General features: G+C 38.0%; 1 protein-coding gene across 5 annotated transcripts in view; it reads right to left on the reverse strand.

Annotated features, from left to right (window-relative positions):
* Positions 1-26,237, reverse strand: part of ap1b1 (adaptor related protein complex 1 subunit beta 1) — a 65,523-nt gene that overhangs the window by 30,902 nt on the left and 8,384 nt on the right. For all 5 annotated transcript variants that reach the window (XM_049470577.1, XM_049470576.1, XM_049470575.1 and 2 more), the window contains exons 3-14: positions 19,240-19,345; positions 17,798-17,933; positions 16,170-16,415; positions 13,983-14,173; positions 12,860-13,081; positions 11,937-12,057; positions 11,557-11,652; positions 10,243-10,358; positions 8,775-8,940; positions 7,303-7,401; positions 1,936-2,195; positions 797-1,001 (exon numbers count right to left, since the gene is read on the reverse strand). In XM_049470577.1, coding sequence (XP_049326534.1) covers positions 797-1,001; positions 1,936-2,195; positions 7,303-7,401; positions 8,775-8,940; positions 10,243-10,358; positions 11,557-11,652; positions 11,937-12,057; positions 12,860-13,081; positions 13,983-14,173; positions 16,170-16,415; positions 17,798-17,933; positions 19,240-19,345 — 1,964 coding nt within the window. The remainder of the gene's footprint in view (positions 1-796; positions 1,002-1,935; positions 2,196-7,302; positions 7,402-8,774; positions 8,941-10,242; positions 10,359-11,556; positions 11,653-11,936; positions 12,058-12,859; positions 13,082-13,982; positions 14,174-16,169; positions 16,416-17,797; positions 17,934-19,239; positions 19,346-26,237) is intronic.

Raw genomic sequence — 26,237 nt, forward strand, 5'->3', positions numbered from 1 at the left:
CCTTGAGTACCCTGTTCCTTACTAGTGTTGCATAATACACCTTATGTATGAAAATAAACCAGAAAACAGACGTTCGATAGTGTGCCTTATAGTCCATAAAATACGCAACAGTTTCTTCACAAGCGGGCAATAGCATTGCTAATAGCATCAGTGCACACCATTTGAAAACGAGTGAAATACACGTGATAATCAAGCATGTTTGCTGCCACAAAATTAACATATAAAACACCCTACACAAAAGTGTAAAATAATATATATCTCCATCTACAAGAAAATGGATGAACTCAATAGATGAACTCTATTGAGTATCTGTGGGACGTCCTCAAACGAACTGTGGAGAAGCTTAAGGTCCACCAGAGTTAAGACAGACTAAATATTGACACTTTAAACACAATTTAGCCTAATTTTCACTTGTATAAATCTGTGTGTATTGAAATATGTTGAGGGCACATCCAATTTATCACACTTATGCAAGCTATACACTGACTATTTTACATGATATTATATTAAATAAAGTGTCATATCTTTAGTGTTGTCCTACAGAAAGATATAATAAAATATTTACAAACATATGAGGGGTTTAATCACTTTTGTGAGACACTGTATACATGTTTATACTTTGGTATCTGCAGAAATATTTACAATAGAAATTTCAAATCTCACTATCTGCCCAAAATTCACAATATTAGCAAGCAAATCCCCATAAAACGAGTAAAATAGAAACAGACGACGCTTCTATTCCGATGTTTTGATAGATTGTTATGTGGTGTAATGAGTTACATGTATGAAAACCTACCAAACTGTCCAGCCCCCCACCCAGCAGGTCCATAGCCCCCATCTGCATTGAGGAGGGCACAGGGGGGACGGTGGTGGTGGGAGGAGCCAGGTCCAGGTTCAGCAGGTCACCCAGCAGATCACCCTGAGACGGGATTACAGCAGGAGGAGCGTCCGAGACGCCGCTCACGGACTGTCCAACATCCGGGCTCTCGGTGCTCTCACCACTGAAAACGACATAAATAAAATAAATAAATACATAAATAAGTAATAAAATTGTAAATAAGAAAGTTAAATTAAACTGACTCATTATTATGTTATTAATTATTATATTTATTTATATTATATAGAAAATTAGGGGTGTAACGATGCCCTCTGCTCACGATTCGATGTACAATTAGATTTTACAAACAGTTTTTAATATTTCTTAACTGTTTAAACAATGCCAAACGTATCTCATGTAAAAATATCTGTACTATTTATTATTAAGAGTTAAAACTACTGTTTTAAGCTTAAACAACTGCACTGTGGTCCAGCTGGTCGGGGTTATCGGAGTCCTGGATTTAAATAAATAAAAATAATATAAAGAGCATGAATTAAGCAGAATGTGTATGTAAATAGGCTTTAGTTTGATTCTGCAAGCTAGGCAACCACTTAGCAACACCAACGCAACCACCACAAATACCATAGCAACACCTTCACGACACCTAGCAACCACTTAGCAACATCTTAAAAAACCTGTTTTAAGCTTAAACGACTGCACTGGCTAAAATTCTTAATTAATAACTAATTTTTTAAGATGAGCCCCAGCTACTACAAGCTAAGAGAAACAACAGATCCAAAACAAACCCTTTCAGGATGCTGCAACACAAAAAAAAGATGGAAAGCTAACTCTGGCTGCTGATTGGCTTAAAAAAGTAACGGACATCCAAATGTGGTTGTGTGGCTGGCTTCAGGTTAAAATGATTACATATCCTCCACCCTTTACTTACGCCCACTGGTTCTCTTGACCTCTGGTGTTCAAGTAACGTAACTGCATGATATTTGATTTCATAATAACATTATGTGGATATAGTATAATTTTTCCATCGTAATACATCGTTACACCCCATCATTAAAAAACACATGTAAATAATAAAAAGTGAATAATAATAGACTTACGATCCAGCGCGGGCCGGGAGTCTCTTGTGCTGGACACCGCGGCTGCCCTCCACGAAGGCGCTGGGCGGTTTGTGGTAGACGGACGCCAGCGTGCCGATGTGGCAGATCAGCTCCTCCAGCAGGGTGGGCTCAATCAGGTCCGTCTCCTCAGAGATCAGCGGCTTCTCGGCCAGGACCACCTCTTTAGCGGCTACAGGATCAGTGGAGAGCAGACGCCAGTAGATGTAGCCGCGGTCCCGCAGGTCGGGGTTATCGGAGTCCTGGATTTAAATAAATAAAAGAAATAAATAAATAAAGAGCATGAATTAATCAGACTGTGTAGGGAAATATGTTTTGGTTTGATTCTGCAAGCTACGCAACCGCTAAGCAACACCTTAGCAACCACTTAGCAACACCAACACAACCAGCCACGAATCAGCACTGCAATCATACTCGCAGTTCCTGCAAGAACTGCAATCTATAGGTTTCAGTATTTCAGTATTTCGTTACTATGGTGTTGCAAGGTGGCTGCCATGATATACCAGGTAGTTGTTATTAGGGGTGGGCAATAAGGCACTAAAAAAAAAAAAAAAAAAAAAAAAAAAAAAAAAAAGCAACCACCCAGCAACCGCTTAGCAACACCAACGCAAACACCACGAATACCATAGCAACACCTAGCAACCACTTAGCAACACCTTAGCAACCACCTAGCAACCGCTTAGCAACACCAACACAACCAGCCACGAATCAGCACTGCAATCATACTCGCAGTTCCTGCAAGAACTGCAATCTAGATGTTTCAGTATTTCGTTACTATGGTGTTGCAAGGTGGCTGCCATGATATACCAGGTAGTTGTTATTAGGGGTGGGCAATAAGTCACAAAAAAAAAAAAAAGCAACCACCCAGCAACCGCTTAGCAACACGAACGCAACCACCACGAATACCATAGCAACACCTTCGCAACACCTAGCAACCACTTAGCAACACCTTAGAAACCACCTAGCAACTGCTTAGCAACACCAACGCAACCAGCCACGAATCAGCAATGCAATCACACTCGCAGTTCCTGCAAGAACTGCAAACTAAAAGTTTCATTATTTTAGTATTTCATTACTATGGTGTTGCAAGGTGGCTGCTATGATATACCAGGTAGTTGTTATTAGGGGTGGGCAATAAGTCACAAAAAAAAAAAAAAAAGCAACCACCCAGCAACCGCTTAGCAACACGAACGCAACCACCACGAATACCATAGCAACACCTTCGCAACACCTAGCAACCACTTAGCAACACCTTAGAAACCACCTAGCAACTGCTTAGCAACACCAACGCAACCAGCCACGAATCAGCAATGCAATCACACTCGCAGTTCCTGCAAGAACTGCAAACTAAAAGTTTCATTATTTTAGTATTTCGTTACTATGGTGTTGCAAGGTGGCTGCTATGATATACCAGGTAGTTGTTATTAGGGGTGGGCAATAAGACAAAAAAAAAATCACAATATTTCAGGGTATTTCTGGGATAACGATATTCTTGCCAATATGACAAAACATTTTAAACAATTAAAAAAATATAATAATTTACTGTAGAATACACTACTGTAACAAATTAAATATAGATTTATAAAAAGATTTATTTGGATATTTATTTGGTGCTTCTGATATGATAAGGAACACCGCTAGTCGAGATTTCCACCAGATTTTAACAGAAGTTAACAGCGCAAGTTAACAGCTCCCCAGATAATAGCATTTAAACGCTTCTTCACAGAGTATTTATATGTATTTTGATTTACTACATGACTCCTTATGTGTTTCTTCATGGTTTGATAGATCACTTTACTATTCATTTACTATGTAGAAAAAAACAATACAAAAATAAAAAACATTGAATTAAAAGGTGTGTCCAAACTTTTGGCTGGTACTGTACCATGATTACAGGTGCGAGTGTGTTTAAATATGTAAAATAAACAAATAAAATGATGTTTTAATGATGTTTTAAATATGTAACAGGTGCAGAAAATGAAAAAAATGACCTGTGAACAGGCACAGCTGGTTTACTGCAGTTGTATGAATATATTGAATTTAATGAATGTCCTGAAAGTACAGGGACGGGAGAGGAGAGGATGCTGTGTCCTCTAAATAACACGGCTCTGTTCCGCTTTACAAATCCAGCGCTGTAATAAAACCTAGAGCCAAACACAGGGCAACAGCCAATCAGCTGCCGGCGGGCAGAACGCCGGCTCCACGGCTAAAGGGGGGAGGTATTTTATTCTGACAGAAGCCTGGCAGATACACAGCCCCCTGGCACTCGCTCCTAAAGTTAATGCTGCTACAGAGGGCACAGAGTCGGTACCACCGCGCCCGCCCGAGAACTCCTGATTACCCAGGAATATTAAACCCACAGAGACATGAACAGCATCACAACATCTGCTAAAAACAGCTTTTAGAAAGAAAAAATAAGAGAGCATTTAAAAGAACGATGAGTACCTTAATTTTACCAAATTAAAAACCTCTGGAATATAATCAAGAGGAAGATGGATGATCACAAACCATCAAACCACCAAACTGAACTGCTTGAATATTTTTGCACCAGGAGTAAAGCAGCATAAAGTTATCCAAAAGCAGTGTGTAAGACTGGTGGAGGAAACAAGATGATGCCAAGATGCATGAAAAAAAAAAGTGTTTAAAAACCACCAGGTTTATTCCACCAAATATAGATTTCTGAACTCTTAAAACTTTATGAATATAAACTTGGTTTTCTTTGCATTATTTGAGGTCTGAAAGCTCTGCATCTTTTTTGTTTTTTCAGCCATTTCTCATTTATTTATTTGCAAATAAATGCTCTTTGGGAAGAATTGTTGTCCGTAGTTTATAGAATAAAACAATAATGTTCTTTTTACTCAAACATAAACCTATAAATAGCAAAATCAGAGAAACTGATTCAGAAACTGAAGTGCTCTCTTCATTTCTTCTTATTTTTTTCCTATTTTTATATATATATTTTAAGTGACACTAGTAAGGAACAGGGGTGTCACCTTGTTTCCCTTCTAATTCATCGGATCTCTTTGAATTAGAAGGGAAAAAAGCTGTAATTCTTAAAAATATATATATTTTAAAGTAAATCGAGTGCTGGATGTTAATCTACACAGATTTCTCTCCTGAAAACTGTTTATTTGGTTGAGTAAAGCACTTTCTTTTAATTAAAGCAAGCTTAGATTTCCAGTTTTTTTTAGCTAGCCGTGGTTAGCAGCAGCACTAGCAGTACGTAGCGCTAGTAAATGCTTCCAGACAGCGTTATACTGAGGAACCCTGAGTGTTCTGGTAAGCCAGGCCGATATCCACTAGACTACAGTCTGATATACTCAACTCTGAACAGCGAAAGAGCTATCATTTTGCACAGTTAGCGGCTAATGCTAATATTGAAACTCCTGTATAACTCTGTACTTCATCAGAGTGGCTTTACTGCTCCTGACTACAACCTGACTGGTAGAATTAATACATAAGGAGCACCGGATTATAAGGTGCACTGGCATTTTTTGTGAAAACTGAAGGATAGTGCAAAAATACGCTATGCATATATATTTTTAAATGAAATAAAAATATATATATATATTGTGGGTGCAAGTTTAGCCACTGTAATGTATATAGAAAAGGAAGCAAGTAAGGTTGGGTAGTAGAAGAGTAACGTAAGCAGGACCTGCACTCTTTCATAGTGCATCAATATAGTATAGGTAAGATAGATCACAGTATAAACCAATAGCTTATTGGAATGGTATATGTTTATTATATCTTCTCTACATCCAATCACAACCAGATTCACTTTATCTGGATAGGGTTTTTTTTATTGAACGATGAGAAGCCGGAATTTAAAACTAGCTGAAATTAAATAGGAGTAACGAGGCTGTTTTTATTAAAATGTAAGGAGTAGAAAGAAAAATCAGATAATTGTGTGAAAAGGTAAAATAATTACTTTAATTAAAGTATACATAACTTACATTTCTAATTATTTAACGTAGCAAAGTATTTGTACTTAATTACTTCACACCTTACACTTAATAAGCTGCAGTACTTTCACTAAACTCTTGTTTCTAAGCTCCTCCTGAGAGAGAAGAAGCCAATCTGAACCAGAAAGCAGCAGAAGTGTTAAATCAAACCCGAGCTTCCAGCTGCTTCAGCTGCAGAAACACAAACACCTCTCCAGGCTGCTGTTTAACTGCCAGAACTCAAGATAAACGCAGCCCAATGTTCAAAACACACCAATCCAATATCCTCCAACATCTGTCTCAGTGTTCTCCAGCTCATAAACACAGCCATCCTCAGCCAGAGAGCAGAACCGCACTACTGCTGCTACAGTTTCAGGGTTGGAAATGTTTTATGTACTGTAACATTAACAGGTTTCCTTCTGCTAAAATCCTCTTTTTCTTGTTGTTTTTAAAAATACAGTAGGTCTCTCTAAATTCTGAGTTGTTTATGATGCTGCACATGAAACTCTTCCTCAACCTCTTCCTCATTCTCTGCAGCAGCTAGTAAAAGAAAATATTCAGAAAAACGAGTCGATCAGAAAAAGCACCGTGTCTACATCAACTCGTGAATTAGCATTCATGGCCACGCCCCCCTCGGCTCGGGACCGCCCACAGACAGCAGAGCTGAAGCCGGGCAGCGAAGCCGTCTCGTCAGATAGGAGAAAACTAACAGCGCTAGGAACAGCATGCAGTTCATTCCTGTGTTATTTGTGCGAATAACACATCAGTGTTTATATGCTTTACCCAGTAATTCAGAGCTAAGAAACAAATGTTTAGAATTAGTCTATGTTTAGAACAGTTCAGTTTACACTAGTTAAAAGTAAAAATCCACCCCGGGGTTTTGTTTGTTCCAGCTGGCTGGACGGCTCTGCTGCGACTCAGCTAACAGCTACTAACAGCTAAACCCCGGGGTGGATTTTTACTTTCTGGACCTGGACTACCCACCTCTGTGTATAAATAACTATAGGTTTAAATAGGATCTCCAGTGGATTTGGTGTTTTACAGAGACTCTAAGACTAGGTCAGTGGCTGAACTGCACTTAGCAGGGCATTATTACACATGTTGTAAAGTAACATATGACATTGCAAAGACTGTTATTAGTGTAAAAATGTTGTCTGTCTCACTGGTGTCGCAGTGCTGTTAGCCAATCAGAGGGGATAGGTTTGCATGTATGAATATTCATGAGCAAGAGCCGAAATCCTGTCTTAGTTCATGTTTTACTGAGATAGAATCCCAAAAATCACAAGACTTGCCACGTACAGTAGCTACAGATCCCTTCCTCAGAAGAAGTCTGCTGCATAATCCTGCTGTGTACTGTCTGAGGAAACACTTTTAAAGTGTATGTACCTGTGTGTGTATGTGTTCTCACCTGTGTGGCCAGGCTGAGCACCTGCTGCACCAGCTCCTGAGTCTCAGTAGGTTTCTTCAGGAAGAGCTTCACGATGGCCGTCAGTAACTGCAGCTGCACCTGCAGAACATCAGGAGAACAGGACGACTTATTAACAGAAGGCTTAGCAAACTAATTGCATTTATTGATTTTGTATTTATACGGTAAATGTGCTTATTTTCCTATATATTTGTAGGTACAAATATATAAGGTACACTCAATGAACAAAGTATTGCCTATTTTAAGCTCTAATTCAGTTCTGATCCTTTGTTTTTACCACTGTGCTCAAGCTATTTTAAGTGTTTATTTATTTTATTGTTGATTATTGATTATGACTTACAGCCAATTAAAACCCAAAAATAAGTGTCTTAGAAAACTAGAATATTATATAAGACCCGTTGGTACTTTTGGCGGTGTGGGCAGTGTGCCAAGTCCTGCAGGAAAATGAAATCTGCATCTCCAAACCATCACTGATTGGTGGAAACTTCACACTAGACCTCGAGCAGTTTGGACTGTGTGTCTCTCCACTCTTCCTCCTTCCTTGATTTATAAATGAAATGTAAAATGTACTGATGATCAGTGATGGTTTGGAGAGACATGTCATCTGCTGGTGTTGATCCACTGTGTTTTATTATCAAGTCTAAAGTCAGTGCAGTTTTGTTTTCCCACAAAATCTTACAGCACTTCATATCTTACAGCTTCCCTCTACTGACAACTTTTATGGAGATGTGGATTTCATTTTCCAGCAGTATTTGGCACACTGCCCACACTGACAAAAGCACCAATGTGTCTTAAATAATATTCAAAACTCAAATCCAAGTCCTCAGTCAGAACCTTAGTCTTATTAATACGATTCTCGATTATGCTGCTGCTAAAACCACAGTCCGACTATTTTAAAGTGCAGAGAAGCACGACTTCAAATACAGCTTCTGATAGACCATCAAAATCCAAATCACTTCAAATTCAATATCTGCTCTCTTTCTGAACCTCACAATTACTCTTCAACAGCCCGGCGGGTCAAACCCATTACAGCTCACGTCACAATCAGACAGCAGAGTGTTCATATATATATATATATATATATATAGAGAGAGAGAGAGAGAGAGAGAGAGTGGCGTGAGTGAAATAACAAGTAAGGAAAAAACAAACCCAGCAGCTTAAACACTTTATAAAGCTACAGTTTCTCATTATTAGAGTGAATATTAATATTAATAACATTCTAAATGTAGGTATTGTGATATTATACACTGAGGAGGAGGCGGAGCTACAGTTTGTCTCTCATTATTAGGGGGAATATTAATATTAATAACACTCTAAATGTAGGTATTGTGATATTATACACTGCTGAAGGAGGCGGAGCTACAGTTTATTTCTCATTATTAGGGTGAATATTAATATTAATAACACTCTAAATGTAGGTATTGTGATGTTATACACTGAGGGGGCGGAGCTACCTGTGTACTCTCATCATGGAAGCCCTCCAGGAAGCTCTCCAGCAGTTCGTCTGCGTTATCGATCCTCTCGGCGTATTCTCCCACGATCCAGATCATAGCAGCTCGCGCCTCCGGCTCGTCCAGAGAGTCCAGATTCTCACACAGCGTAGCGATCACACTCTCGTACCTGAAAACACACCCGGCCCAACCCTCTTTATTTATTCAGCACATATATATAAATATAGAGTTAATTACAGGTAGACACTCTCACTGATTAGGCCTGGGGATCAAAATTCAGTACCAAAAATCCACCGAAATGTCTAAATGATCTAAAAACTCTCTCACTCGGTCTCTCACTAACTCACGCTGTCGCTCTCTCACTCGCGCTGTCTCTCCCTCTCTCTCACTCGCGCTGTCTCTCCCTCTCTCTCACTCGTGCTGTCTCTCCCTCGCGCTGTCACTCCCTCCCTCTCTCACTCGCGCGGTCTCTCCCTCTCTCTCCCTCGCGCGGTCACTCCCTCGCGCAGTCTCTCCCCCTCTCTCACTCGTGCTGTCTCTCCCTCTTTCTCACTTGTGCTGTCTCTCCCTCTCTCTCACTTGTGCTGTCTCTCCCTCTCTCTCACTTGTGCTGTCTCTCCCTCTCTCTCACTTGTGCTGTCTCTCCCTCTCTCTCACTTGTGCTGTCTCTCCCTCTCTCTCACTCGCGCTGTCTCTCCCTCTCTCTCACTCGCGCTGTCTCTCCCTCTCTCTCACTCGCGCTATCTCTCCCGCGCTCACTTGCGCCGTCTCTCCCTCTCTCTTATATGTGCAGTCTCACACTCGCGCCGTCTCACACTCGCGCCGTCTCACACTCGCGCCGTCTCACACTCGCGCCGTCTCACACTCGCGCCGTCTCACACTCGCGCCGTCTCTCCCTCTCTCTCACTGTCTCGCCCTCTCTCTCACTCGCACTGCCTCTCCCTCTCTTATACGCGCTGTCTTTCTTCCACTTGTGCTGTCTTTCCCTTGCTTGCTTGGTATCTCACTAACTCGCACTGTCTTTCTCCTACTTGTGCTGTCTCTCCCTCTCTCTCTCATTCGCTCTGTCCATCTCTCCCTTTCTCTCACTTGCTCGGTCTCTCCCTTACTTGTGCTCTCTCTCGCTCGTGCTGTCTCTTCCTCTTCCTCACTTGCGCTGCCTCTCCCTCTCTCTCACTCGCTTCGTCTATCACGCTCTCACTCGCACTGTCTCTCCCTCTCTTTCACTCGCGCTGCCCCTCACACTCACTCGCTCTGCCTCTCCCTCTCTCTCACTCACTCCGTCTATCACGCTCTCACTCGCACTGTCTCTCCCTCTCTTTCACTCGCGCTGCCCCTCACACTCACTCGCTCTGCCTCTCCCTCTCTCTCACTCACTCCGTCTATCACGCTCTCTCTCGTGCTGTCTCTCCCTCTCTTTGTTTGGCTTTCCCAACATTTACAGAGTTTTATACATGAATGAAACACATACTTGTTCGGGTATTTGCGGAAAATGTCCTTGATGACCACGATGGCCTCCTGCACCACATAGTTCACCTTAGTCTGAATGAGATCCAGCAGGGTGCTGACACAGCGCTCGGCCGATTGCTGAGAGAGAGAGAGAGAGAGAGAGAGAGAGAGAGATAAATGAATAAATGAACACACACTGTTACAGTTTCCCCTGTTGTGATTAAACAGGCTGCTGAAGTCAATATTTAATTAGCCCCGTTTTCCCCTGAAACTGTATCGACTGAACACGTTTATCTACTGCAGAACAATCGTTTTACATCCATACAGACCCCAGATCAGATCCTGCAGCTCATAAATCACTCACACGCCTCAATTTCACCCCGAAAACACCAAAACATCGGAGCGGAACATCCGTGACCCCGGCTAATGCCCTCATTAATACAGGACTTATCAATCGCTCACAGAACTAATCAATCAGTTCCTAAATTACAGCTATTTACCAGCCTGAGCAGCGCATAAACACACACACACACACACACAGTGTTTATACTGTATATATATATATTACACTCCCTACTGTGTGTCCAAATATTTGTGGACACAGCTTGGATACTATTGAACTTAAAAAGCTGACAAATATTTGAATCTGCATTTTTTTAAAATATCTGAATTAAATTTACTTAATTTTTTATAAACTTTAAATATTTAATAGCACCAATTAGTAGCAATTAGTACATTTTAATTTTAGCAAAGTTTTTTTGTGGTTTTTTACTGTAAATAAAATCAGATCCATACGTTTTCAAATCCAGGAATTCAAAGTTTTCTACCAAAGGATTTGGTAGAAACTTCTTCGATTTTTGAATGAAACAGATTTTTTTTTATTCAGAAAATGTATATATCTATATACATTTATATAATCTAATAAAGTACATATCTGAATTTTGTAAATCTGAAACCTTATGAATCTAATTTTTTTAATCTGAAAATGTGTGGATCTGTTTTTTTAAAACCTGAAAAAAATGATGGATCAGAATTTGTTAAATAAAAAAAAAATGTATGGATCTGATTTTTTTAATCTGAAAAAATATATAGATCTGAATTTCTTAAATGTAAAAAAATAATGGATCTGAGTTTTTTAAATATGAAAATATTAATTTAACAGCAGCAAATTTTCCAACTTCACAATGACAAAATAGAAAAAATAAAGTTCCTGAGAGACTTCTGATCAGTTTATTTTTACTTTTGTCCCATGACTTTTGCCACATCATGATAAATTAATGAACAAAAGAATGAATTAACAGATGAATGAATGAATGAATATAACAGGTAATCTCACCTCGACTTTAATGGCGCAGCGGCCGATGGCGCGGACGGCTTTCCGGACGAAGTCCACGTCGACCTCGGTGGCGTACTCCTTCAGCTCCGCCAGCACCTGCACAATTAACCAGCAGCAGTTTATCCACTACACCACCCAATCCGGCACAACACCGCATTACACTATACTATACCCAGAGATCTGCACACCTGCTGCACTCAACTCTACCTGAAGCTATTAGAGAGAAAAACGCTCCAAATAAACCAACTCATCAACTGATCCAAACCAGAGAAACCAACTACAGGTGTGAAAACAAACCAAACACCCTTATATGCGTTTGAGAGCGTGTGTGTGTGTGTGTGTGTGTGTGTGTGTGTGTGTGTGTGTGTGTGTGTGTTCACCTGAGCGATGTTGGCCTGGGAGGCGAGTCTGATCATGATGTCCAGCTTCTCCAGTTTGACGTAGATGGGATCGTTGTATTTCACAAAGAACACCTTCATCTCATGCTTCAGGATCTCAGGCCTACAGATGCAGATACATAATTATAATTATAAACTTTATACATCAATATGCATACATTTAGAAAATAGAAATTTAATTCATATTTTACCACAGTTAGTTCTGACCCTGCAATGTAATTGACTGGCTGAGAGGCGTTCCATGAGTGCCGTTATCAGCCGGTAATGCACTGTAACCGAAGCTCTGCATGCTCTCCATGCAGTGCTTACAAACCAAACAGCACAGCTACAAACAGAGCAGCAATGAAACTATTTTCACTCGCAGAGTTTTTATAACTAAACAGATCCTATTTTCCCATTAATAAATGGGTATAATCGCAATAATACACTTGAGGTTTGTGCTATAATGTGTAATATTGGCACTGCTGTGCTAATACTACACGTTATAGCACTTCCTCTCGTGTATTATTGCTTAATTTAAGAGTTTTATCAATTAAAACATACAGTAAATAAGTAGAATATACAAAACAGGAAGAACAGAAAACTTCAATGGCAGAAATAAACACTAGTCTAGCTCCATATTCCACGCTCAACAACATGGTCTAGCTCCATATTCCACAGTCAAGAACATGGTCTAGCTCCATATTCCACACTTAACAACATGGAAAGAAGAAATGAGAGATTTAGAGATTTCTACAAAAGAGATAAATCTACACAACAATAGCAGCACAAACACTAAGTTTGTGCTGCTAAATAGAAAAACGCTAATATCACCAGGCTTTGTAAAAAAAAAAAAAGTATATTAAGAATGGGAGGCGGGGTCAAACTTAAGGACATGATTCATTTCCACCGACGTTTCCACGCACCGTTTCTGCACGATGAGGTTGATGTTCCTCAGGGCCACGTACTGCAGCTCAGGCTCAGCCGACAGCAGCGTGACCAGCGGGGGGGCGAGCTTCTTCAGCAGAGTCCCGTAATAATCCAGGTCCTTCGGGAGCATCTCCATAAACTTCATCAGCACCTTCACCGCCGACAGCACCACCGCAGAGTTCGCGTGGGAAAGTCTCGGAGTCACTCGCTCACAGATACTGCAGAACCAGAAGCACAACCAGAGATCAGTTTAAAGCATGATACAGACAAGGCACATCACAAGTCACTACTGTGGAGTCTGACCTACAGCTAACATTATTTCCGGTGTGCTGGAAATGAGGTGTGTTGAGGTACATTTCTGGAGTTTTGCTTGTTTATTTTTGTAACAGAAAACATAGGAGCTCCACTGACTGAATAAAACCTAGACAGACGCCAACAGTCAGACGTTTATCGTTATTACTTTTGGTTAAAAGTATTTAGTCTTTTTTCTTATTTTAGGTTTATTATCGCAATGTATATAAATCACAAAACAACAAATTATCATGAAGTCAGTTTTTTTCCCCCCCAATATCATTCAGCCGTAAACAAACTGAAATCAAACTGGACTATTTGCCAAACGCTGAATACTGAACATGAATTGTCTGTCTGTTTTTTTACACCACTGCATAAAATAAATGATATTTTTTTGTCTCGCTTTTCAAAGAAAATGATTTAAAAAACTATAATAAAAAATATTAATATCTACTAAACGTGGTAGCAGCCCAAGAGACAAATTAGAGAGCACAATATGACATAAAATGAATTAATTATTTTTGTTTTTTATACTGAATTATTACAAATCATTTAACTTTATCAATTTTTCATTTATTCATCAAAGGTTTATTTTTTGTAACAGTTTTAAATTGGTTACCTGCATAAACAGTACAGTAATTAATTATCTTTTTCATGATTTATCTTATTTAGCATCTTTTTTATTAGTCAGACCAAAGAAATTAAAAAAAAAATACACACAAAAGATTAGACTTCTTCCCAATGGAAAAATCTCATTTTTCAGTATGAAAAACTGTACATTAAAACAGAAGAGACTATCATATCGGCGACCCCTGCGTGACCTCTGACCTCTGAGACTCGCGGTCGTCGCGAGGCGTGTAATTGGCCAGGCAGTCCAGGATGAAGATCTGGCCCCACTCCGTGCACTCGTTCAGCGCAGTCAGCAGCTTGTTGATGGTCTGAGGGTTCAGGTCCAGCAGGTTACTGTTGGGATGAGACTCTGCGATCTCTGAGAGTGCCGCCACGGCGTTCGCCACCACCTGAACACCAGAGAACATACGAAAAGAGAGAAAGAGAGAATGAAAAGAGAGAGAGAAAAGGAGAGAAAGAAGGAGAAGAAATCAAAATAGGATTTCAATTATAGTAAAACAACAATAACAACATCAGCAGCATGAAATTACACAGTAGAAGCACAGAAACTGATAGAGGGGCGTGGCCAATTGATGCCACACAAATCTGTGCTCAGACTTCTGAACAGGTTTACCAGCAAATAACACATTTCTCTTTATATCTACTGCAACAAAATGAAAATACAAATTTTATTTCTGCATATGATATGATATGGCACACCCCTAATAACTGAGAATTTTATCAGATTTACAGTAACAGAAGTCAATGATCCAGAATTATTAGTCATGATACTAATAATAATAATAATAATGCACTCCAAATATATATATAATAGGATTAAAGTAAAATAAATGATACTGGACAGATATAATCTGTCTCTAGTAGATATATAATGAGTAATGAGAAGAGTGTGAATTTTTTTTTGTAAAAAAGTAGTACCCTGATGTGATAATTAGGGGTGGGTGATATTGCACCATATTTAAGGGTATAATATCGTTTACCTTATTTAAAAATATTGGTGATATTATTGCGTAAGATACAACACTAGTAACTAGTATTAGGAACAGGGGGTGTCGCCATGTTTTCCTTCTAATTCACCACCTCTAACGTTAAGCTAAGTTAAGTAAATAAAACTGTAATTCTTTAAAAATGTATATTTCCTTTTAAAGTCAAATTAGTGCTGGATGTAATCTACACAGACTTCTCTCCTGAAAACTGTTTATTTGGGTGAATAAAGCGCTTCCGTTTATTTACAGTAAGCTTAGATTTACAGATTTTCGCTAAAGCTTTAGCATTAGCACTTGCATTAGCGGTTAACTCCTAATGCCACCAGACAGCACTACACTGAAGAACTTTGAGTGTTTCAGTAAGACAGGGTGATATTAGCTATAGCAGTTCATCCCACGTAGCTTGTGTTTTAACACAGTAAACACACAGGCTACAATCAGATATACTCACCACTGAACAGCAAAAGAGCTAGCGCTATGGTTAGCAGGTTATGCTAATGCTGCTCCAGCAGTGCTAGCCAGCGTTAGAAGCAAGCTTCAATCCGATAATACTCACCTCTGGATGGCCAAAAAGCTAGCGTTTTGCGTGGTTAGCAGCTAATGCTAATACTGCTCCAGTCTCGGTGCTGGAGAACTAAAATGAAACTACTGTATAACTCTGTACTTTGAACCCCAGCCTATTTTGGTGTGCTTTTCTCTGTTTTTGTCTTGTTTTTGTCCCTTTCACTTGTAATTACACAGGAATGTTAGAAAACAGACATATGCTATTATTTATCTTTATACCAAAAATGGCCTAATTTGGGATGTAAATGCTTCAAGAACGTGGAAATCTTCATGGAATTAATCCAGTTTTGATCTGTTTCGTCCTTTTGTTTTTTTTTGTAAACTTACTTTTGAATGTACAGGCTCCAAATTAATTTACAAAAGCGTTTTCTTTTCAGTTATAGTTAGATTAAAGTATTTATTAGTTGAAAGTATAAGGATTTTAATGATTTAAGTTCATTACACGGTTTATTACTGTGACAGAATACGTGAGCAGTACCAGACTAATACCTGACTTATAGAATGAATCAATTAATACATAAAATGCACCAGATTACACGGCGCACTGAAAAATTTTGGTAAAAGTAAAGGATTTTAAGTGCGCCTTATAGTGCGAAAAATACAGTATATGCCTTCTGAGCTTTGTTTCGAGCCACACAGGGTTTACTTTTCCTGTCGTTACGATAGCAAAGACACACCAACACGCCCTAAAACAAGCTGCACGGTTCACAGCTTGCATATAGATCACTAAAACAGGCCCCATAATGTCTCGATTGCTTAATACTTAATACTAAAAAACATGTGTACTATACGTGTGAATCAATTAGCCGAGACTAGCCAGCTCAGAGAGCCTCACCATGGGGTTGGAGTCTGAGATCAGGTCCTTCAGCGTGTCCAGGAAGCCCTGGTCCTCCACCAGCTGGGCGTTAATATCGTGAAGCTTGGCGACGCACACTGCCGCCGTCTTCCTCACGTACGGATCTTCATCCTTCAGACATTTCCTCAGAGGCTCACACAGATACTCCGTGATCTTATCCACACGGATGCAGCCCATGGTCCGGACGGCCAGAGCCCGGATCAGAGGGTTGGGGTCTTCACAGTCCTAAAGAGCACAGGAGACAGCAGGTCAGTGAAGTTCAGAGGGGTTAAAATCAAGGATTAAACTTTTATCACCAATAAATAAACCTTAATGTACCGTATTTTTCGGACTATAAGGCGCACTTAAAAACTTTTAATTTTCACAAAAATTGACAGTGCGTCTTATAATACGGTGCGCCTTTTGTATGGATTTTACCCGTCAGGTTGTAAGGAGCAGTAAACACACACTCCGTGCAGCGTTATAGAGAGTTTCAGTGCTATACAGAGTCCAGAGCCGTGCAGCTCCGAGGCTGGAGCAGCAAATAGCATTAGCTAGCTTATTCACTGTTCAGAGATCAGTATTATCTAAATTATCTAAAGTAAACACACACTCCGTGCAGAGCCGTGCAGCTCCGTGGCTGGAGCAGCAATAGCATTAGCTAGATGCTAACCGCTAAGCTAGCTAGCTTTTTCACTGTTCAGAGATCAGTATTTTCTAAATTTAGTACTTTTAATACTGCTGGAGCAGTATTATTAGAGTTAGATGCTAATCGCTAAGCGTTCACCGTTCAGAGGTGAGTTATCAGCCTGTAAGTCTGTGCTGCTTTGCCTGGCTAGCATTAGCTAGATGCTAAGCGCTAACTCTCTCAGAGGTGAGTTTTATCAGCCTGTAATCTGCTTGTTTACCGTGTTAAAACAAGCTACGGGGGACGAATCGCTAGCTAATATCTCACTGTCTTACCAAAACACGCAGGATTACTCAGTGTAACGCTGTCGTTTAAGTTTGGGTTAACTTTACTAGTTTAGGGGACTAGCTAGCGTGCTAGCGGATAGCTATGCTAACGCTGGTGCAGCAAGCCTTAGTGGACATCTGGAAATCTAAGCTTACTGTAAATAAACTGAAGCACGTTACTCACCCAAATAAACAGTTTTCAGGAGAGGAATCTGTGTAGATTAATATCCAGCACTCGTTTGACTTTGAAAGAGCTAGATTTGTATACTGAGATGCTCCACCGGCAAGACACTCCCCCCCCCCCCACCCCCCCCACCCCGTGGGGGAAAGGAAACATGGCGCCACCCCTGTTCACTTTGATATAGGCACCCTTTCTTGTGTCACTTAACGCGCCTTATAATGTGATGCGCCCTATGTATGGAAAAATACCAGAAAATAGGCGTTCTTTGATAGTGCGTCTTATAATACGGTGCGCCTTATAGTCCGAAAAATACGGTACCTCTATATGCCAAATGCAATCAATCAATGAAGACTAAAAATTAAACTGCTGCAAAAAAGGCTCAGAGGCTACTTTTGGGTAGTGCACCTCTTGGTTGTTCAAATCAAATCAATCAATCTTTATTTTGACTTAAAATTAAGCTAAAATTAACCGTAAAGGTTAATTTTATTCATACCTTGACGAAGGTGTTGACGGCCATGATGGCCATATCAGGCTGGCTCTTAGCGTAGTTCATCAGATACAGATAGACCAGCTTCTTCAGCTCCAGATTATCAGTCTGCATGCAGTTCACCACGTCAGGGAAGAGGGCGCTAAAGAGGCATAAAACAAACAAACAAGAAGATACGGTTTATACTGAGAACATGAACATACACACCTGTCTGAAAACTTTACAGCTCAGTGTTCATGTACATTATCTTTCTGAACATTACATTTTCTAAACATTATCATTTTGAACAGTACCTTTCAGCACATTACCTTTCGGAACTTTTTTATCTTCCAGAACTTTTAATCTTTCTGAACATTATCTTTCTGAACATTATCTTTCTGAAAATTTACTTTCTAAACATTACCTTTCTAAACATTACCTTTCTGAACATTACCTTTCTAAACATTACCTTTCTAAACATTACCTTTCTAAACATTACCTTTCTGAACTTTTAATATTTCTGAACATTACCTTTCTGAACTTTTAATATTTCTGAACATTACCTTTCTGAACATTACCTTTCTGAACATTACCTTTCTGAACATTACCTTTCTGAACATTACCTTTCTGAACATTACCTTTCTGAACATTACCTTTCTGAACATTACCTTTCTGAACATTACCTTTCTGAACATTACCTTTCTAAACATTACCTTTCTGAACATTACCTTTCTGAACATTACCTTTCTGAACATTACCTTTCTGAACATTACCTTTCTGAACATTACCTTTCTAAACATTACCTTTCTGAACTTTTTACCTTAGCAGATCACATTACCTTTCTGAACCACATCTTTCTGAACTTTATCTTTCTTCAGAAAGATAATGTTCTGAACAGTAATGTGAAAAGACCTTTCAGCACATTACCTTTCAGAACCTTATATTTCTGAACAATCAGTTGCATCACTACTGCAACCCCCTATGACTATGATTTTGGAGTCACGACCCCTGGGTTAAGAATCCCTGATCTAAACTATTCAATAGCAAAACATAACGTCACAATACTTCGATATACTGACAATTTCTTACACTTGCAGGTAAATAATGGTAAATAATGACTGTAGCACAAAAAGTTATTTTTTCCAATAATTTAAGTACAACTTATATTATTTGGACACAGCAGATAATGATGAGATTAGCTTTCACTTTTAAGTGCATTTAGCTGAATGCTCCCGATCAGAGCAGGAACTACATTACAAAAGCTGCTACTTTAAAGAAACTAAGATTAAAATGCTTAAGTATCTTTATTTTAGTTTCTATCATAAATGTGTTTATCACAATAGGTATTGTATATTGTGTATAGACGTATAGTCTGAGATAATTCACTTCCTCAACCATATATACACTCTGTATAACTGTAACCTTGTAGAAAGTTGAATAATACAGAATAAATAAGTAGCGTCACTCACCTCACATCTTTCCCCACGGTCATAGAGGCGATGACCTTCTTCACCGCCTCCTTCTTCTTCTCCTTCTTATCACTGTTCAGCTCCGCCTTCAGCTCGAAGATCTCCCCTGAATAAAGACACAGACAAAAACACTTAAATAAGAACTATTCCTAAAATGAATGCAACAAAAATCATAGAAAAGCCCGGTGATCGCTCAGGGCCGAATGTGGGCTAGACTACTGGGCTAAGTGGGGTTATCTAGAGTGATGAAGAAGAAGAAGATGATGATGATGATGATGATGATGGAGCTCCATCCAATTCCACTGGGAAGAGCTGAGTGTCAGAACTAATCATCCAACAGCAGCACTTGACCTCACTGATGCTCTCATGGGGCTGAATGCAATCAATTTCTCACCACCGCCTACCCAGAAAAATAGCTGATACTTAAATAGCTGAGCTCCCATGATTAGTCAATATAATTAATGATGCACACATCAGAAACGCATCTATATCTTTATTTATTACAGGGCTTTGCTTGTGTAACTTATTTATATTTGAAAATAATATTGAGACGTACCTCTTTAACACCTAATCTTTAAATTCAGGGCTTTATTTAATGCCTACTGATTCAGAATAGAAGGTCATAAAATCCTTATGTGAGTATTTTTTGTAAATATACAGCTCTGGAAAAAAATAAGAAACCACTTAAAAATGATGAGTTTCTTTGATTTTACCAAATTAAAAACCTCTGGAATATAATCAAGAGGAAGATGGATGATCACAAACCATCAAACCACCAAACTGAACTGCTTGAATTTTTGCACCAGGAGTAAAGCAGCATAAAGTTATCCAAAAGCAGTGTGTAAGACTGGTGGAGGAGAACACGATGCCAAGATGCATGAAAAACAAACCAGGGCCAGCAGCACTAGTCCCCACCCACCCGTAAAAAAAAGGGGAAAACTAATCCAGAAGCGCAACTGAGCAAAAAAATACTTAAAGCGCAAACAGATTTCTTATGAATCTAAAACACAAAACAGAATATTAAACTCTCAATTTAATATAAAATTATATTTATTTATTTTTTAATTGACTTTTATTTCTATTTTATTTATTTATTTTATTTTATTGTAACATTTTATATTTTTCCATTCTTGTTCTTAGTTCTATGATTTATTTAATCACTTATTATCATTTTTAACATTTGACTTATTTTTACTTTTATCTATTTACTAACTTCATATTTTAAACATTTCTTACTTTTTATGTGTCATATTTGTTTTTTATGGTATTTTTTAAGTTTCTGTTTTACATATATATTTTTTATTAAATGTTGATTTAAAATTAGTACTTTTATTTTTTACTATTTTATTATTACTTTAATTTTTTATTTTTTATTTTAATGTTTTATTTTTTCATTCTTGTTCTTAGTTCTATCATTATTTTAATCGTTTAACCTTTTTTAACATTTTACTTATTTTTACTTTTATCTATTTACTTACTTCATATTTCATACATTTCTTACTTTTTATGCGTCATATTTGTTTTTTTATGGTATTTTAGAAATTTCTGTTTTACATATATATTTATTAAATGCTGATTTAAAATGAGTATGAGTTTATTTTTGTATTATTTTTTACTATTTTATTTCTTATTATTTCTAAATTAATATTAAATGTGTTTAATCCTTTTGATGTTGTAAAGGCTTGGCAACATTGTAAATGAGGGTCACCCTCAACGTTTTTCCCGAATGAAAATAAAGGTTGATTGATTGATTGATTGAATGTATAGGTCTCAACACTTTTGTCTATATGGCGTAGCTGCAAAGGGGACTGACTCCACACTAATGCTTATAGGTTTAGAATGGGAGTCAATAAAAGCTCTCTAGATACTTTTGTTTATACATTATAGACGCAAATGGGGATTTAGAACGAGAGTCAATAAAAGCTCTTGTTGTCCCAGAACTTCTAGAATTTCCCCATCGGGGATCAATAAAGTATCTATCTATCTGTCTGTCTGTCTGTCTGTCTAACTAACTTTAGAATATGTAATACACTACAGTGCAGTGTTGATGCTGGAGGACGATGTTCCCACACTCAGATCATCCTCACACAGCCGGTCCACACTGTACCCTCTCAGCTCCCTGTGAAAATCTCTGCTGCAGAAACAGAAGCAGCCATCAGAAGAAGTGATAGAACACACTGCGGTGGTGAGACAGTGGTGAGACGGTGGTGAGAGACAGTTTCAATCACGCTCCGTCTGAGACACAAGTATGTGAATATAAACACGGAGGCGGGGCTTCAGCTTGAGCAAGAAGAGCTCAATCATATTCATAAAGAGTTTTTTTTTTTTTTCATGCATCTTGTCATCATGTTCTCCTCCACCAGTCTTACACACTGCTTTTGGATAACTTTATGCTGCTTTACTCCTGGTGCAAAAATTCAAGCAGTTCAGTTTGGTGGTTTGATGGTTTGTGATCATCCATCTTCCTCTTGATTATATTCCAGAGATTTTTAATTAGGTAAAATCAAAGAAATCCATAATTTTTAAGCGCTCTCTAATTTTTTTACCAGAGCTGTATCGATTTACATTTTTGTGTTTTAAGTTTATTTTAATATAACACAGAGTCACAACCTTTTGTAATTTTACTTGATATTTTATTTTTTTATTTAAAAACTTTATTTTATTATCTTAAATTTTATTTTACTTTACTTTTACTGTGTTTTTCTCCCTTTTTTAATTTTTCCTTTTTATTGATATTCTGATAATTTTTCTGTATGTGCAGCACTTTAAGCTGCTTTTTAATGTATAAAAAGTGTTTAATAAATAAAATGTATTATTATTATCACTAAACTGCAGTCTAAAAACTAACTAAACGAACTTATTTCAGACTTTTAGGTGTGAAAAGTCTTTTAGTCCTATTTCTATTCTGATTTCTGGCTTATAAAAGCGTATATTACGTAACTCTGTTTTTCAGAGGATGCTGTAAACGAGGTGTTGGTAGTTTTACAACGCAGGGATGCTTTCTATCTCGCTCCTCTAATCGAGTCGTGGCTTTTATTCTGTTTTTATCCTGTTATCAGTTGAGAGATTGAAAGCTCTCCAGTGTGATCAGTAGGATCCCGCTCTAATAATCAGCACGCTTTTAGAGAGGGGTGGGCTAATTCTGCTTAATTACGCTTAACGAGGCTAAATTCCCGCATCGTCTCTGAAAGGGAGGTAATTACGCTGAACCTGTTCCCAGTCCTGCTGTCCGACCTGTTTCTGACATTTTCAGCTGGATGCCTTTCATTTAAACCCGTCACTGGTGTTAAATTCCATTAGGAACTCAGCTCAGTAGGAACTCCCAGTAAACACTAGTTTACTATCTCAGGACTTAATACAAACCTACATACTACTCAGTGTAGCTGTAATGCTTACCGTGTGCAATATCCATCTCACTACGAGTACTGTGATCATCATTTGTGCAATTTATTTAATGTGCAATATTTTTTTTCTCACTTTTGTTTTTATCTATTATTTATTTGATATTTATTCACTGTTACTCTTGTGCAATAATACTGGTCCACCCTACCATAATCATATCTCTATGCACTAGATGTATATATATATATTTTTCTTTTACTATATATAATTTTTTAAACTCTTTATATATTTTCCTACAATAGGTTTTCTGTATATATAGATTTATCATTATTTGTATTTACCTTTTCCTGACCTGTTTCTCTGTCCTTTACTCTGCACTGCTGTAACATGGTAAATTTCCCCATTGTGGGATTAATAAAGGATTATCTTATCTTATCCTTTATTTTACACAGGTTAGAATACTGCAGATTAGCGCTAATACTGCAGAAAATGCATATAACAATATTTTTCAAGTTGCTGGCGGTTTTACTGTATTGTATTTTATTTATTTTATATATATATATATTTTTTTTTTTGGCATGACTGGGCATAAAAATATAGGTTTGTGAGTTACTGTACTGTTTAGAGTACATACAATATAATACAAAACATTAAGGCTTTACATTAATTGTTGTCTCACAAAACATATACACAATATATGAAGAAATCAGACTTTATTATCAGAAAAACAGCTAAAGAAAAGAGATATGCCAACAAATTCATCAATCTTCCTTTACAAAATATTAAAAATATTTAAATAGTTCCATAATCACTATAAATTGACCTAAAATACTCAACTCTATTGCACTAGTAAGATACAAGTATAATATAAATTTACTATATGTTACAGTATTTAAATCAGCCACATTTTTCTTCTTTCTCCCGTCAAAAATGAATACATTTAAATCATCCTTCACGCTACAGTATTAATAATATAAAAGGGCTGTAGTTGCTGCTCTATTTTACTGGGTTTAAAACACTCATACAGTAAGAAACAGCAGCAGGAGCTGTTCTGATTTCTCTCCAGGCACGACGGAGCTGGACCAGTCGTTTAAGGGCTCTGTCACTTTTATGCAAATTAGAAAAGCTGTTGCTGGCCACGCCCCATATTTAAGAGTGTTTTATACACATTAGTGTTAGCTTGTGCTAAACGGCAAAACATGAACAAGCTAGTTCACTCTTAACTGCGATAGAAGCACAAAACTCATTATTTGAAATGCATTCATCTGCTGATACGCCACGGACAGTAGGTAAAGATCCCTCCCTCAGAGGAAGTCTATTGGCTAATCCTCCTGTGTCTGATACTGTGGTTTTGTCAATATAGAGCTGGCCAATGTGAGACTATAGTATTTTATATTACAATATGATTAATTGTAATTGTATTATATGATGTCATCACTTTATTGAGTTATTGTCATTCGCATCACATGTGGTACATGCAGTGGAACGAAATTGTGATCTCACAATCCAGTTTACACCCAAGAGCTGTTATTAAAATAGATATATAGATAAAATAAGATAACAAAATAAAAGAATACAATAAAAATAGAATATACAAAATAGATATAGATTAATGTTAAAAAAAACACATTAATTACCGTATTTTTCGGACTATAAGGCGCACCGTATTATAAGACGCACTATCAAAGAACGCCTATTTTCTGCTATTTTTCCATACATAGGGCGCATCGCATTATAAGGCGCGTTAAGTGACACTAGAAAGGGTGCCTATATCAAAGTGAACAGGGGTGGCGCCATGTTTCCCTTCCCCCACCGGGGGTGGTCGCTTGCCGGTGGAGCGTCTCAGTATATATAAATCTAGCTCTTTCAAAGTCAAACGAGTGCTGGATATTAATCTACACAGATTCCTCTCCTGAAAACTGTTTATTTGGGTGAGTAACGTGCTTCAGTTTATTTACAGTAAGCTTAGATTTCCAGATGTCCACTAAGGCTTGCTGCACCAGCGTTAGCATAGCTATCCGCTAGCACGCTAGCTAGTCACCTAAACTAGTAAAGTTAACCCAAACTTAAACGACAGCGTTACACTGAGTAATCCTGCGTGTTCTGGTAAGACAGTGAGATATTAGCTAGCGATTCGTCCCCCGTAGCTTGTTTTAACACTGTAAACAAGCAGATTACAGGCTGATAAAACTCACCTCTGAGAGAGTTAGCGCTTAGCATCTAGCTAATGCTAGCCAGGCAAAGCAGCACAGACTTACAGGCCGATAACTCACCTCTGAACGGTGAACGCTTAGCGATTAGCATCTAACTCTAATAATACTGCTCCAGCAGTATTAAAAGTGCTAAATTTAGAAAATACTGATCTCTGAACAGTGAAAAAGCTAGCTAGCTAAGCGGTTAGCATCTAGCTAATGCTATTGCTGCTCCAGCCTCGGAGCGGCACGGCTCTGCACGGAGTGTGTGTTTACTGCTCCTTACACCTGACGGGTAAAATTTAGATAATACTGATCTCTGAACAGTGAATAAGCTAGCTAATGCTATTTGCTGCTCCAGCCTCGGAGCTGCACGGCTCTGGACTCTGTATAGCACTGAAACTCTGTATAACGCTGCACGGAGTGTGTGTTTACTGCTCCTTACAACCTGACGAGTAAAATTTAGATAATACTGATCTCAGTGAATAAGCTAGCTAGCTTAGCGGTTAGCATCTAGCTAATGCTATTGCTGCTCCAGCCTCGGAGCTGCACGGCTCTGGACTCTGTATAGCACTGAAACTCTCTATAACGCTGCACGGAGTGTGTGTTTACTGCTCCTTACAACCTGACGAGTAAAATCCATACAAAAGGCGCACCATATTATAAGACGCACTGTCAATTTTTGTGAAAATTAAAAGTTTTTAAGTGCGCCTTATAGTCCGAAAAATACGGTAGTGGTCCATTTGATTACAGAAAGTGTGATTAGTTCAGTTTAACTGGATGAAACAAAGCACGTTTCGAATTTTGAGTGAAATCAACATATTTAAATAACTATAGTATTTCATTTGTCTTTTTAAAAATCTTTTATAAAACAAAAAGCATTTATTTTTAATTTCTGATATTTGTACATCTATCTATTTATCTATCTATCTATCTATCTCTACCTACCTACCTACCTACCTACCTACCTACCTACAAGCTGGGCAATATATTGATATTTTATCTAATTGTGATTGTGATATATGTATCATATTGACAACATGTTTTAATAAGCAAATCGTTGATATCATCAGTGACTACAATAATCTAATTGTATATTTTATTACAGAAAGTGTTAAATTGGATGATTTGCAGCAAAATTTAAAAAAAATAACTGTACTGTGTTTTAATAGCATTTGCCACTGTTGATGCAGTTTGTCAAAAATAATGTGATAAAATGTGCAGCAAAGACATTTTTCCCAGCTCTGTCAGTATGTGAATAAATATTGTATCAATATTGGAATTATATTGGGTCATCCATGATAAAGAAATATATTAATCCATCTGTCTATCTACCTATCTATATATCTATGCATTATGTCTGACTGTGTGAAAATATGATGATGTATATGTGATGTGTATTATGATACAATATTATTACCATATAGTTCCAGCCCTATGTCCATATATTGTACAATAAATCGC

Source organism: Astyanax mexicanus, chromosome 22 (assembly GCF_023375975.1).
Source record: "Astyanax mexicanus isolate ESR-SI-001 chromosome 22, AstMex3_surface, whole genome shotgun sequence".
Lineage (NCBI taxonomy): Eukaryota > Metazoa > Chordata > Actinopteri > Characiformes > Acestrorhamphidae > Astyanax > Astyanax mexicanus.